This window comes from Takifugu rubripes, chromosome 8 (genome assembly GCF_901000725.2).
Source record: "Takifugu rubripes chromosome 8, fTakRub1.2, whole genome shotgun sequence".
Taxonomy (NCBI): Eukaryota; Metazoa; Chordata; class Actinopteri; order Tetraodontiformes; family Tetraodontidae; genus Takifugu; species Takifugu rubripes.
The window spans coordinates 13826500-13839376 of NC_042292.1; the positions used below are offsets into that span (position 1 = coordinate 13826500).

General features: G+C 45.8%; 4 protein-coding genes across 7 annotated transcripts; 3 read left to right on the forward strand and 1 right to left on the reverse strand.

Moving 5' to 3' along the window:
- The first annotated feature begins 498 nt into the window (after window positions 1-498).
- On the forward strand, window positions 499-3349 carry LOC101067892 (dehydrogenase/reductase SDR family member 4-like). 2 transcript variants are annotated; one of them, XM_029839520.1, is made up of 9 exons: window positions 499-1101; window positions 1844-1965; window positions 2103-2280; window positions 2357-2458; window positions 2530-2600; window positions 2663-2714; window positions 2788-2922; window positions 3000-3055; window positions 3135-3349. In XM_029839520.1, exons 1-9 carry the CDS (start codon window positions 916-918, stop codon window positions 3247-3249), a joined length of 1017 nt encoding a protein of 338 aa, XP_029695380.1. In that variant the 5' UTR covers window positions 499-915; the 3' UTR covers window positions 3250-3349. The 2 variants fall into 2 exon arrangements, with proteins under 2 accessions (XP_029695380.1, NP_001264199.2); NM_001277270.2 differs by lacking the exon at window positions 499-1101 and having other exon boundaries at window positions 1853-1965; window positions 3135-3249.
- Window positions 3350-3355: 6 nt separating this feature from the next.
- On the reverse strand, window positions 3356-6241 carry tinf2 (TERF1 (TRF1)-interacting nuclear factor 2). Of its 2 annotated transcripts, none has more exons than XM_029839589.1 (10): window positions 5957-6241; window positions 5630-5853; window positions 5414-5518; window positions 5236-5331; window positions 5048-5158; window positions 4850-4973; window positions 4108-4783; window positions 3868-3914; window positions 3729-3799; window positions 3356-3654 (listed from the first exon to the last, which is right to left on the reverse strand). In XM_029839589.1, the coding sequence occupies exons 1-10, from the start codon at window positions 5979-5981 to the stop codon at window positions 3535-3537; spliced, it is 1599 nt and encodes a 532-aa protein (XP_029695449.1). In that variant the 5' UTR covers window positions 5982-6241; the 3' UTR covers window positions 3356-3534. The 2 variants fall into 2 exon arrangements, with proteins under 2 accessions (XP_029695449.1, XP_011619546.1); XM_011621244.2 differs by having other exon boundaries at window positions 5630-5832; window positions 5957-6236.
- A 151-nt stretch (window positions 6242-6392) lies between these two features.
- On the forward strand, window positions 6393-12250 carry cideb (cell death inducing DFFA like effector b). Of its 2 annotated transcripts, XM_029839596.1 has the most exons (7): window positions 6393-6533; window positions 6687-6845; window positions 7037-7151; window positions 7326-7484; window positions 7567-7617; window positions 11800-11939; window positions 12008-12250. In XM_029839596.1, the coding sequence occupies exons 2-7, from the start codon at window positions 6832-6834 to the stop codon at window positions 12147-12149; spliced, it is 621 nt and encodes a 206-aa protein (XP_029695456.1). In that variant the 5' UTR covers window positions 6393-6533; window positions 6687-6831; the 3' UTR covers window positions 12150-12250. The 2 variants fall into 2 exon arrangements, with proteins under 2 accessions (XP_029695456.1, XP_011619545.1); XM_011621243.2 differs by lacking the exons at window positions 11800-11939; window positions 12008-12250 and adding an exon at window positions 7826-8244 and having other exon boundaries at window positions 7567-7757.
- Window positions 8819-10784, forward strand: LOC115250594 (tripartite motif-containing protein 16-like). The gene has a single exon (XM_029839590.1). It carries the CDS (start codon window positions 8959-8961, stop codon window positions 10417-10419), a length of 1461 nt encoding a protein of 486 aa, XP_029695450.1. The 5' UTR covers window positions 8819-8958; the 3' UTR covers window positions 10420-10784.
- Window positions 12251-12877: the final 627 nt, after the last annotated feature.

A 12877-nucleotide genomic window follows, 5' to 3' on the forward strand; every position in this document is an offset into this window, starting at 1 on the left:
GAAGTGGGAATTTTTCAGGAACAAGTGAGATCTATAGGGCGCCCGGTGACAAGTGGGGGGGTTCAGATAGACCATAAAGACCTGGAATCAGTGTTGCAGCTAAAACAGAGAGGGAGCCAAAGAATGTTGGGGGAGTCAGAGGTCTGTTGGGCTTCTTGAGCTGTTGGGGAACCTTCATACAGGATTGCCCGGCCCAAGCTTGCAGAGCATCCTGAGGAGATTAACCAGAGACCTGTTAAAGATCACGTTACATCCAAATGAAAAGTCACCAAGTCTGGCCACACATCACTAAATGCTGATGCATTAAATGAAGTTCTGGAAGCCACCCTCTATCAGCAGCAGGGAGGTGAAGTATGTATCATCTCTTCTGGTTCCAGAACACTCACACCCCCGATTTTCTAAGATGATCAGAGCTGTGGTAACAGGGCTGGACATGCTGGTGACTTACTCTACGGTAGATGGCGCTCCTGTGAGTGATCGAGGAACAGTTTACGCCTGACCCAACGCACGCGCAGCTCCGCATCGCTGCTGGCTCAGAAAGCGAAAGTAGGGCGTCTAATTCCTGATTATTCACAGGTAACTGTTAGAACATTACTCCGCTGTCATTTTGTTACCTTCACCGTCTCGCCACAGAAGCAGCTCACCTGTGTTCGTGAGGGGCGTGACATGTATGTTAGATTTTCAAATATGGTTCTGACTACAATAAGGTTGCGTCTTAGAAATAAGAAAACAGACGCGTCATAAGGATTATTGTGCACTTTATTTTGTTTACTAAAGAATAGCTTCAATTATTCAATTTAAATCTGTTTATTCTTTTTTTTTGGAAAGTATTGTAACCCAAGGTTGTTTGATTGGATAAAAAAAACAAAGTCTTTTGAATAGATTCTGATACGGAAACCTTGAAGTATTTTTGATATGTTGCGTAATAAATCGCTACTGGCCACGCAAGCAAAAATAACGCGTCTTGTTTGTGGTTATTCGCGGTCCCAGATCCCCAGTGGATCCTTGCCTGTGCGTTATTTGTTCCGACCAGATTCCCCTCAGTCTGAGGCCGTTAACATAAACATTAGGATGATTCCGATCAGGTCTTCTTTTTTAATGGTGGGTGTGTTGAGTTTTTGAGCCGTTTATCTGAGAACATCTTTCGAACTTCACTAAAGTCTTAAAAGTGTCCATGTTAACTTAAGGCCGGAGACGTTGCTGATATGAATTGATCTGAGAGGATTCAATGTGAATAAATAATCTTCTAAATAAAAAAAATTAACGCGAAGTTAGAATAACTAACATGGACGGGTCACACATGAATGCGCAGGCAGGCTCCTTCCGTTCCTCTGATGCGCGTTCACAATGTCAAGAATATTACGCCAGACCTCGTCGAAATAAAATGAATTGAAGAAGAGAGCATAAAGACTTAAATGTCGCTGGTTTAAAAAGCCTTATTAGTAAGTTTATGTAACTGTAAACCACTGAGATATAGACGTCTCTTTCAATATGTTATTCTATGGAGAGAAAAACCATTTTGGGGCCCAAGGGAATCACGTGGCCGACGCCTTCTGAGCAGTACCTGGTTTGGCCAGCAGGGTTTTGCTTTAAAATGGAAATGGATATTTGCATGACATGCACTGGTTATCTATTTCTGTCATCAAGTAACTTCAACTCTACTTTATTGATCCCTTTGGGATGACTCTGTCAGGGAAATTTAAATTTAAAAGTTAGTTGCCTTAAAAATGCGCCTTATGTGAGTAAATATCAATCAATCAACTGACTCTTAGTTTTATTCTCTAAACTGGCTGTTGACCCTTGTCTCTACCAACTACTATTTTAATAACAACTTTTCCTGTAGACACAGGTGATGTTAAGGTCCATATTCAGGTGCCTTAGCCCCAATCTAGTTGCTGGGCAAAGAAGGATGTCACAAAGCAGCCTTAATGGGAAGGTAGCCATTGTCACAGCCTCCACAGATGGGTAAGAAATTGTTGAGAAATGTCAACAATGCACTGAAAACATGGATGTCTTTTTCTTTACAGCCAGTAATCAACACATCCCTGCATTTGAGAATGAAACTGCCATTAAATGTTGTACTTTTTCTTCCTTCTCCTCAGAATCGGACTAGCAGCAGCGCAGGCTCTGGGAATGAGAGGAGCCCACGTGGTGGTGAGCAGCCGACGGCAGGCGAACGTGGACAAGGCCGTGGCTCTGCTGAGGACCCACAACATCCAAGTGACCGGAACCACCTGTAATGTTGGCAAAGCAGAAGACAGAGAGAAACTGATTCAGATGGTATTTTCATTCTTGTAACCACAACAACTCGGAATAGCGAGTGTTGAACACTTGATCTCTGCTGCTTTGGAAACAGACTCTGGATCAGTGTGGGGGGATCGACATCCTGGTGTCCAATGCGGCCGTCAAATCATCCTTTGGAAACATCCTGGACTCCACAGAGGACGACTGGGACAAGGTGCGTTCAACCACGCATCAGTGTTGCTCCAGGAGACGTTCTCCAATGATTAATGCTTCTCCTCTTTCCAGGTCCTGTCTTCAAATGTGAAATCAGCCTTCCTCTTGACTAAGCTGGTGGTGCCTCACATGGAGAAGAGAGGGTGAGTGACTGGATGGGGCCGAACATTAGCCTAACTGTATATTGATGCATAAAATCTTTTAGAGGGGGAAATATCGTATTTGTATCATCATTGGCAGCGTATCAACCAATCCAGGTGAGTGTCAGCGTACCTGCTGTTATTTCCATATATGCAGTAAAATGTAAATAAGAATTGCATATTTATGCAGGGACTTGGCCCCTACTGTGTGAGCAAGACCGCCCTGCTGGGTCTGACCAAGGTTCTGGCCCCTGAGCTGGCTCAGAGTAACATAAGGGTCAACTGTGTGGCCCCTGGACTCATAAAGACACGCTTCAGCGCTATAGTGAGCAGAAACATCAGAGTCCTGCATATGATGGCTGATGTTTTGCTCTGAGGGCTAATTTCTGTTCATCTCTCCAGTTGTGGGAAAATGAAGCCATCATGGATGAATTTAAGAACCAGCTCAGCATCAAAAGGTGCAGCTCAGGTTTAAGATTTTCACTGAGCTGTTGTCATGGTTGCACTTTTGAATATGTTGTGGTTGCTCCCCCCCAGGATCGGACAGGTGGAGGAAATTGGTGGGGTGGTCGCCTTTCTGTGTTCCGAGGAGGCTTCCTACATCACAGGAGAGACCATCATGGCAACCGGGGGGGCGGGCTGCCGACTCTGAGCCCCTCATTATTACTGAAGTATTTTCAGATCTACCTTGGTTTAGATTTAGATCTAATTATAAATAAGTGTAGAAACTGACATTAAAAACATCAAACTGGCAGAAATGTCTTTTATATTTACTTTAATCACTAAAAATATATATACATGACACATATATATGACTTCCTTTGTATGAAATGACTTTAAATAACCCATAATAGTATACATATATTGGCATGATCAAAAATAAAATGTCCATCAGTGTGCTGAAAAGAACAACATCTCCAGCTAAAAAGGCACTTCCTCATCTGCGTTTGCCACCCATTGAAAGTAGATTTCTCCTGGCCATCCTGGGTCTAAAGTACTCCCTCAGAGTGGGGACGTAGGTGCCGTGTCTGGTCCTGCAGTAGCGCTTCACGAATAGCTGATGGGGACGAGCGGAGAACGGTGGCGTCAGAGCAACGTTCACCCACAAGACTGGGTTGCCTGGATACCTACCCTGTCTTTAAAGTTCTTGGTGGCCTCGTCCTCCGAATCGGCCACATAATCCTCGCTGTCGCCCGCCGGCTCTAAACAACAAAAACACGTTTAACCGGACACATCCAGTCGCCCCCTGATGCAATGTTTGCTGAATCACCTGCGGGGCTCCGTTGCTGGGGAGAGCGTCTTAACGTTGGGAGGTTTCTGTCGAGCAGACACATTTTGAAAATGTTTGCTTTCTTTAAAGGTGAAGGAAACAACAGGAAGAGTAGCAACGAACATCTTTATTAAGTAAAAACATCCACACGGAGCACAAAGCTCCAGCCAGCTGATTTATAGACGTGTTATGAGTGATGGATGAGGAGCACTTTGCACCTCGTGATCCAAAGTCTCTTACTCTTTATTGTCCAAGGCGGGAAAAGCTGAGCTGGGTCTGCTGGATGTCTTCTGCCTTCTCCAATTTTGCCACTTTGCATACGGGGACTTTTCCGCCTTGCTGCTGCTCCCGCTAACGGCGGTCGCTGGCATCCTGTTGAGAACAACTACCGGCTGGTTGTTCACACAGGGCTCAAAACTGGAGCAGAGTGAAGCGTCCTCAGGCCATTCCAAGCCCAGATCTCTTTTACAATCCTTTCTTTCCTTTCCACTCTCTCTGTCTGGCTTTAACAGGCTAGTAAATCTCCCCAAACTCCTGTCCATCCCCTGTTCCTCAGATCCAACCTCTCCATGAATTCCTCCCTCCTCACCAGATTCACCTTTATCGGACCTTTTGCGTTTTATTCCAGCAATTGGTTCCCCAACCTTCCTCTCCACTGTTTGTTCTCCACCCACTTTCCCCGCATCACCATCTCTCAGGGTCCTCTTATCAGCGGAAATCATTACCGGCACTTCTTCACTGGATATTATTCCAATCACAGGTGTGATAAACAATGTTTCTGTCTGTATCTGGGTGTCATCCGAGGGGCCTGCGACGGCCATTTTGGATCCAGTTGGTTCTTTTGAGGCTGCTCTCCCCGAAGGTGGCAGGGAAAGAGAGGCCAGGATGGAGTCTCCCATGTTGGGAGGAAGAGATGCTACAAAAAGCAAAAATTTAGAGTCATCAAGCACTTTCTGACCTCAATGAAATGATTCTTCTATACCTGCTGTCTCCAGGTGACCCAGGCATGCCTGATGCTGCAGCAGAAGCTTTAGGAGCTGAGGTTGGGTGGCCGAGCGCGCACATTCCTCCAGGACAGGTGGAGCTTCACTGAGCCAGGACACCGTCTGGTGGAGACAAGCAACAAACGTGAATATCGACATTGAAGAAGTCCCAAAAGCGAATTGGCGGCCCGCTCTACCCGAGCCAGGCTGGGGGCGGGAAGCAGCTGGTCCACTCGGATCAAAAACTCCCACAGCAGTTTCTCCAACTCCTGGTCAAACTCCAGCCCGTACTCCACAGGAAATTCCTCCTGTCGGGCAGAAGGATGGGAGACGTTAACGTTAAGTGCGATCGGAGGAAAGCTGGAGCTGAACTGGAGGCACTTGCCTTGAAGAATTGCTCCCGTTCAGCCGCATCCTTTAGTAGCGTGCGGACCAGTAAATGGAAATTTTCCACCGTTCTTTGAATCTTTAAATCCCTCTTCTGGGACAGAAAACAGCACAAATCAGGCTCACTTTTTGTCACTAGTCAGGACTTATATCTTCAAGCGGAGGGGTGTGAATACCTGTATGTGACCAGAGCCGGACATGGCAGCAGGAATGCGTATCCTCTCCAGATGTGGCGTGATCACCTCCTCATCTGGCTGCTTCTGACAAAGCTCCAAAATTAGCTGAGAAAGAAGGTGAAAGTTAACCACAATGGTTTGAAATAGATGCGTGCCTGACACAAAGATGGGAAATCATCACAACTGAACAGCAGAGTGTGGCCCCAGCACACTCACCCGTCCTCTTAGCCCCAGTGCTAACTTGCCCTGGTGTCTGACGGTGAGCAGGCCAGGGACCGTCTCGCAGGCCGATGTGACAAACTCCTCCACGACACCATACTGCATGGCGTCCCTCTGCTTGATCACTTTCCACAAGGCTGCAGAAACCAGCCGCACGGGCGGAGCGAGGAGCTGGAGAGCTGCGAAAGGGAGCCTGGCTTCTGCAGACAACAGATGATGGGCTACAGTGCATCAGCTGCAGCCTCTTGATCAACAAATCAACTATCACCCACATCTATCACGCAAAATACACTGGATTTATAACCCAATACCAGTAAAACTTACCATTTTCATGTGTCCTTCCGGCCATTCCACTTAAAAAGGAGAACGCTTATGCTAGCGGAGATAAAAGATCTAATGTTCAACGAACCCTCAATAACCTGCTTACACGCAAACTTGAAAATGACTCATTGGTAAAACGCTTGAGATGGTATTTTCTATTTTTACCCTGTGGTAAAGCTTAAAATCAATGTTTATGGCTACTCCAGAACACTGTCATCAAAACTTATTTCTCGTTCTCCCGCCTTCGCTGGTAAAACAAGGTTCGTTTGTTTTAACATTTGGGGTATCCCGGAATGGCGGTGCGGCACGAATGTGTGAAGTAAACGTTCTACGAAACTCCGCCGACGCGCGCGCCAAGACTCTTAAAGAAGTACACTTCCGACGTTACCCCGGATTTGACGTTGCGGAAGTGACGTTGCGGCGTTATATGTTTGTTTGGCTCAAAATTTTATTATGATGGATAAAATGTTACTTAACTAAGACAATTAAGAGCGATAATTATTGTAAAAATTCTTAGAGCACCACCTATCCCCACGTGTTATTTAAAAATATGACGTAAAGGATTACTTTACAACTCACGGTATTGAAAATTTGCATTATATCGTTTAGGAATAAAATGGATTAATCTTTTCTGAATAAAATACCACTACTGTTAATATACTGACCACAAAACTGCTCTTTTTAAAAATTATACTGTTGTACCATGTAAAACTCTTGTTTCACATATTCGCAGAACACGTGAACTTTGTCCTGCGTCTGTATTATCATCAGCTTCGGGGTAAAGTCCAGGAGCTGGGTCAAACACAAGCAGTACTCTATTAGTTTACAATTTGCTTCAACAAGTCTTCTGAGATAATAACCCAGGGAGAAGACACAGCATGGATACCATCAAGTAAGCAAAGAGATCTTTTTGGTTCTCTAAGACTGATCTGTTTTCTGATCCTTTAACCCTCATCAACAACAAACAACATCTGGGGTCTTTCTGAGTTCAGTAGCTGGTCCCGTTCTGCTTTGGGTCACTTTATAATGAGCAAAAGTAAGCAATTGTATAGCTGTAGTTAACAATGTGTCACTTTTCAACAGATCTGTAACCAAACGCGTGTGGGCTCCGCCACAGCGTCCCTTCAGAGTGTGTTGTCATAGCAGAGAGACCAGGAAGGGCATCACGGCTGGGACATTGGAGGAGCTGAAACAGAAGGTAAGAGTGACCGTAAACGGCACAAAAGTTCAAGGATGTGTCTCAAATGTTTAGCTAGTTGGTTGGTTGGACTGTAGCTGGCTACACACAGACAAAATGTTAATAGAACAATGTGATTTATGGGTTTTGTTCCTCACGCAGGACTCTCATTCTCGCTTTAATCCTGTGTTGTAGGTGTGCCACGCTCTGCTGCTCTCCCTGTCCGCGGTGTCCATGTCCCTGGTCTGCGAAGAGGACGGCACAGAAGTGGACTCTGACGACTTCCTCATGACCCTGCCGGACAACACAATGCTCATGGCCCTGCAGCCCGGGGAGACGTGGAGGCCCCAGCCAGTACGTACAGAAAAAAGAAAGGTCGCACCGCTGAGATGCTCTTTAAGCAGGGGATTCAGGGGTTCTGTGTCTGATCCTCCAGGGTTCGGTCGTGCTCAAATCTCCAGCCCACGACAGGCCCCGCACTGGGAAGGATATCGCTCGCGTCACCTTCGACCTTTACCGAATAAGCCCAAAGGATATTTTCGGCTCGCTGAGTGTGAAGGCTACATTTCAAGGCCTTTATTCCGTGAGCGCTGACTTTCAGTGTCTGGGACCAAAGAAAGTCCTCAGGTAGGCAAATCGATGACCTCTAAAATAAGAAAAGTTCTAGTTAACGGGTCTTGGTTCTGTCTTCGCAGGGAAGCCCTGCGTGTTGCATCGACCCTCCTGCAAGCTGCCGGGCACCTGCTCATCACCTCGGCCTCCATGATCCGCCGCATCATCGACGGGACTGAACTCTGGAGCTCGCAGAGGGCCGAGTACACCACCAGCTGGAACTGAGTCCCAGCCGACCCGCTTCGGGGGCCACTGGGCCTCACCGTGTCCACCAATGTGTGATTATGTCTTTACATCTGGCAATAATGAGTATTACGGGTCCTGATTGCTGTTTTTTTGTCTTTATTGTACAAATATTTCGAACTCACGAATGGACTTCGCGTTGGAGATCTTAGCTGAAATAACATCCTGATGTAGATGCTCTTTTGAAAACGTACAGTCCTGAATGAAAGAAAAACTTAATGTCCGGTTAACAAATGCAAATAAATCACAGCCTAATAGACAACAACAGAAACAATAATAATTTAGGAAAAACACCGAGAAACATTTTTGAGAAACTATGTTATAATATGTACTTGAATTATTATATGCAAGGCTTCTTTAAAATGTATTTTACACTGACAATTAAAGGATATATAAGTCCAGTTTAAGAAGGTAAAGAATAACATTCAAATCGCTTAGATGGTGGGTTAATTTATATGAATTTGATGGTTAATGAAACCAATTAGCAGTTAGTGATGTTGCGGCCTATTTTGTAATTGGCATGAATTGGCTGGGATGATTTATGAAAGGTAAAGGGGGGAATAACTTAATAACGACTAACACTTGAAATAACATTACCTTTTATCGTCGCTGTGTTCGCATTTATAAGTGCGCTAACTAGAGTAGCGCTACCGCAAGGCGACAGAGAAACATGTTCAAAATGCTGCTGATTATTATTATTTACTCATTTATTTTCGCAGCCTGGTTCCATTATGACCGAACTTATAATAGACTTTATTTCTCTATATGATTTAATAATAACGGATCCTGGGCAACGCCCCTCCCCCAGCAGTATTACAGAGAAATGGAACCGAAAGTAAAGTTACGATGGCCGTTGGTTTCTGTTTTCAGGAAATCAAAACCTTGTTTAGTCGAGCGATCGCACAGTCAGAAACCTGAAGAGTAGCAAGAAGGATCTGAAAAGCCTCAAGCCTGAAGGGTAATTAAAATAACCATGTCTGGCGAACCAAGTAAAGAGCCTGACGTTATCCTCTGTGACATGTGCGCGGACAACGATCGCAAACCAGCACAGAAGACCTGCATGAAGTGTGAGATCGCCATGTGCGGGGAGCACCTCAAGCCTCATCTCACCACTCCGGTGTTACTACAGACGCATCCTCTGACCGAACCTGTGGCTCTGGGCGCCACCACCAAGTGCCCCCAACATGGTAAACTGCTGGAGTACTACTGCCTGGATGACCTGACCTGTGTCTGCGTCTCCTGCACCATCGAAGACCAGCACCATCTGCACAACATGAAGACCTTCTCCACGGCCCGCAAGGAGCTCAAGGAGAAGCTCGTACACGAGCAGCGGGATCTGCGGACCAGAACTGGCGGGAGGGACACGAGTCTGGAAGAGTGGATGAAGGTGGAAACCGAGAAGGCGACGCGCTCCGGCGATCAGCTTGTTGATGCTGTGAAACAACTGCGTGATCTTGCTCTGACCAGTGTCCAGAACTCGGTCTCTGCCCGTATGGTTTCCATCAAAACCAGCACGGGCAGCCTTCAGGCAGCACAGGGCGAGACGGACACCTTCCGGTTCTTGCAGATGTATTCTCGGGTGAACCAGGATGTGGAGAAAGCCAAGGCCGTGGATCTGACACGGGGCTTGGAGCCTGGGGTTAATCGCAAAACCCTGGTCCAGCAGGTGAGCCAGTACGGCGTGAAAATGGTGGCGCAAGCTGAGCATTTCTGGAAGTCCCTTGTAGTTCTGGTTGACCCAGAGAAGCGGGCGGAAATCTCTTCTAAAGAACCAACTCAGACCTTTGAACTAAGGATCGCAGGGCCTTGCGTGACACTATCCAGAGACAAAAGGAAAATCTTCTACAGTAAATCCCTGACACAGCAAAATCGAGCTAGCGTGTTTCATATTCAAGACACCGACCCAAAGCTGCGCAGTTCAAAGTTACAAAAATGGGTGTTGAGCCTGTCCGGTGATTATGACTGGACCATCGGATTATGTCGGAGCACCTATGTCGGCAGCAACAACAATGACGCCTTTGGACTCTCCTATATTGATAAAAGACTCAAATGTCTCACAGCAGGACAATGTCGTGATGTCAGCGGTCTAGCTAATTTGGTCGGCCAGCAAACCTACGTAGTAATATGGCATCAACCTGATTCTCTGTCCTTCTTCAGTCTGACTGCTCAAAAACAGAGGAAAAAAGTGACGAGCATACAGCTCGACCCCTCTGACAACGATCTAACACCCTTTGTTTGTTTACACGTGGAAAAATTACAGAGCCAACCAGTCACATACGCAGGGTTTAACCGAACTCCACAACAATCGAAGCCCCAATGGAGTTGCACGTGTGGTCGAGTTTATAACTTAGATAACAAATGTCCGAGAAACTGTTATTGTGGAAAATTTATCAGCGACCAGGGCATCACAGATCTGGTCTGTGAACTTCTGTGAAGCTGCAGTCTTCAGGACAGTTTCGGACCAGAAAGTTAATGCTTTAAAGAACCGACCTTTGGCCCGGCCCAGAATTTAGGGTTTCACTGTCCTAAGATGACAAGGATGTGTGTCACGGTCCACAGAGGATTCTGAGTGATTACTTTGATACCTAAGTGTAAAATTACTAACAGGATATTTAGTCTAAATACTGAAGTGTCTTTATCTCCACCTGTTACATATTAAACACCCTTGATTATTGTCTTATTATTGTTCTTACGATGTTTGTCGCCCTCTGATGGTGGATTTTGCTCACTTGTGAAATAATTATACAAGAAATTTATGAAGATTGTGCTGATTCACAAATAAATTCCATTCAAACGCTGGACATGGAATGGCTTTAATTTAACACGGGTGTCAGGAAGATTGAAGTGTGCATTTTATTTTGGCCTTTTTACATCAACATGGCAGTAGAAGGGTCACAGGCCACCGTTTGAAGAGACCGACCTTGAGACTCAAGGCTGATACCAGAGAATCCCACTGAAATATCACTCACATACACTTTGGCCTTTGATGGGGGGGGGGGGGGGGGCTGCATATACTGAACATGTCCCCCAGGACTGTACCTTTCAAGTCCATCTATTGGTTCTTGGGGAGTCGTAGCAAGGAAAATTTGCCAACAGGCGTTTTAAATTACCTGAAGATAAAAATTCCGAATTTCGAATAAAGTGCAAAACCTTCTGATTATTGGAGGGACTGAATTTTAAAAAAAAAGGGAAAATCTCAATGTGCTAATTAGCCACAGCAGCTGCATATATATTTTCATAAATAATTTAAGACTCTTCTCAGTTTAAGAGGAAAACGCGTGGCCTTGGATTGGAATGTAAAGGGAAAAAAAATATTGTTTCGCTTTTTTCTGCTAAGTGCACTGACGACATCAGGGACTCGGTTTCAAAGACACGTCCCCCGATGCTTAACCGTCGTTGCCGTAAACTGTGTTGAGCTGCTGGGTGACCCTGATGAAAGTGGTCCTGCGGCTCAACTCCTTCAGTTTCCCCGCCCCCACGTAGGTGCAGGTGGACCGGACCCCGCCCAGGACGTCCCGTATAGTGACCTCCACCGGGCCTTTGTAGGGGACCTGCACCGTCTTCCCCTCCGACGCTCTGGAGTAAGTGAAAAGCGCACATGGAGGTTAGTCCTGACGGGACGTGAGCGCCCACAGGCAGGAAATGAAGGCTGACCTGTACTCAGCCACGCCCCCCGCGTGCTTCTTCATGGCCGTGTCGGAGCTCATTCCGTAGAACAGCTTGTATTTCTTCCCGTTTTTCTCAATGATCTCTCCCCCGCTCTCCGAGTGGCCGGCAAGCATCACGAAATCCGCTCAAGCCCCGCACTGGGAAGGATATCGCTCGCGTCACCTTCGACCTTTACCGAATAAGCCCAAAGGATATTTTCGGCTCGCTGAGTGTGAAGGCTACATTTCAAGGCCTTTATTCCGTGAGCGCTGACTTTCAGTGTCTGGGACCAAAGAAAGTCCTCAGGTAGGCAAATCGATGACCTCTAAAATAAGAAAAGTTCTAGTTAACGGGTCTTGGTTCTGTCTTCGCAGGGAAGCCCTGCGTGTTGCATCGACCCTCCTGCAAGCTGCCGGGCACCTGCTCATCACCTCGGCCTCCATGATCCGCCGCATCATCGACGGGACTGAACTCTGGAGCTCGCAGAGGGCCGAGTACACCACCAGCTGGAACTGAGTCCCAGCCGACCCGCTTCGGGGGCCACTGGGCCTCACCGTGTCCACCAATGTGTGATTATGTCTTTACATCTGGCAATAATGAGTATTACGGGTCCTGATTGCTGTTTTTTTGTCTTTATTGTACAAATATTTCGAACTCACGAATGGACTTCGCGTTGGAGATCTTAGCTGAAATAACATCCTGATGTAGATGCTCTTTTGAAAACGTACAGTCCTGAATGAAAGAAAAACTTAATGTCCGGTTAACAAATGCAAATAAATCACAGCCTAATAGACAACAACAGAAACAATAATAATTTAGGAAAAACACCGAGAAACATTTTTGAGAAACGATGTTATAATATGTACTTGAATTATTATATGCAAGGCTTCTTTAAAATGTATTTTACACTGACAATTAAAGGATATATAAGTCCAGTTTAAGAAGGTAAAGAATAACATTCAAATCGCTTAGATGGTGGGTTAATTTATATGAATTTGATGGTTAATGAAACCAATTAGCAGTTAGTGATGTTGCTAGCTCTCACAAAAGCCCCACTTTTGGCCTATTTTGTAATTGGCATGAATTGGCTGGGATGATTTATGAAAGGTAAAGGGGGGAATAACTTAATAACGACTAACTCTTGAAATAACATTACCTTTTATCGTCGCTGTGTTCGCATTTATAAGTGCGCTAACTAGATTAGCGCTACCGCAAGGCGACAGAAAAAAATGCTGCTGATTATT

Excerpts from the sequence above, each read along its gene's own strand:
- LOC115250594 (XM_029839590.1), top strand. The coding sequence starts at position 8,959 with ATGTCTGGCGAACCAAGTAAAGAGCCTGACGTTATCCTCTGTGACATG.
- cideb (XM_029839596.1), top strand. Across the intron at positions 7,485-7,566 it reads AGACGTGGAGGCCCCAGCCA|GGTTCGGTCGTGCTCAAATC; the intron begins GTACGTACAGAA and ends CTGATCCTCCAG. Across the intron at positions 11,940-12,007 it reads GGACCAAAGAAAGTCCTCAG|GGAAGCCCTGCGTGTTGCAT; the intron begins GTAGGCAAATCG and ends CTGTCTTCGCAG.
- tinf2 (XM_029839589.1), bottom strand. The coding sequence starts at position 5,981 with ATGGCCGGAAGGACACATGAAAATG. Across the intron at positions 5,159-5,235 it reads AACGGGAGCAATTCTTCAAG|GAGGAATTTCCTGTGGAGTA; the intron begins GCAAGTGCCTCC and ends TCTGCCCGACAG. Across the intron at positions 4,974-5,047 it reads CCGCCCCCAGCCTGGCTCGG|ACGGTGTCCTGGCTCAGTGA; the intron begins GTAGAGCGGGCC and ends TGTCTCCACCAG.
- LOC101067892 (XM_029839520.1), top strand. The coding sequence starts at position 916 with ATGTTGCGTAATAAATCGCTACTGGCCACGCAAGCAAAAATAACGCGT. Across the intron at positions 2,601-2,662 it reads CCTCACATGGAGAAGAGAGG|AGGGGGAAATATCGTATTTG; the intron begins GTGAGTGACTGG and ends AAAATCTTTTAG. Across the intron at positions 2,715-2,787 it reads CAGCGTATCAACCAATCCAG|GGACTTGGCCCCTACTGTGT; the intron begins GTGAGTGTCAGC and ends ATATTTATGCAG.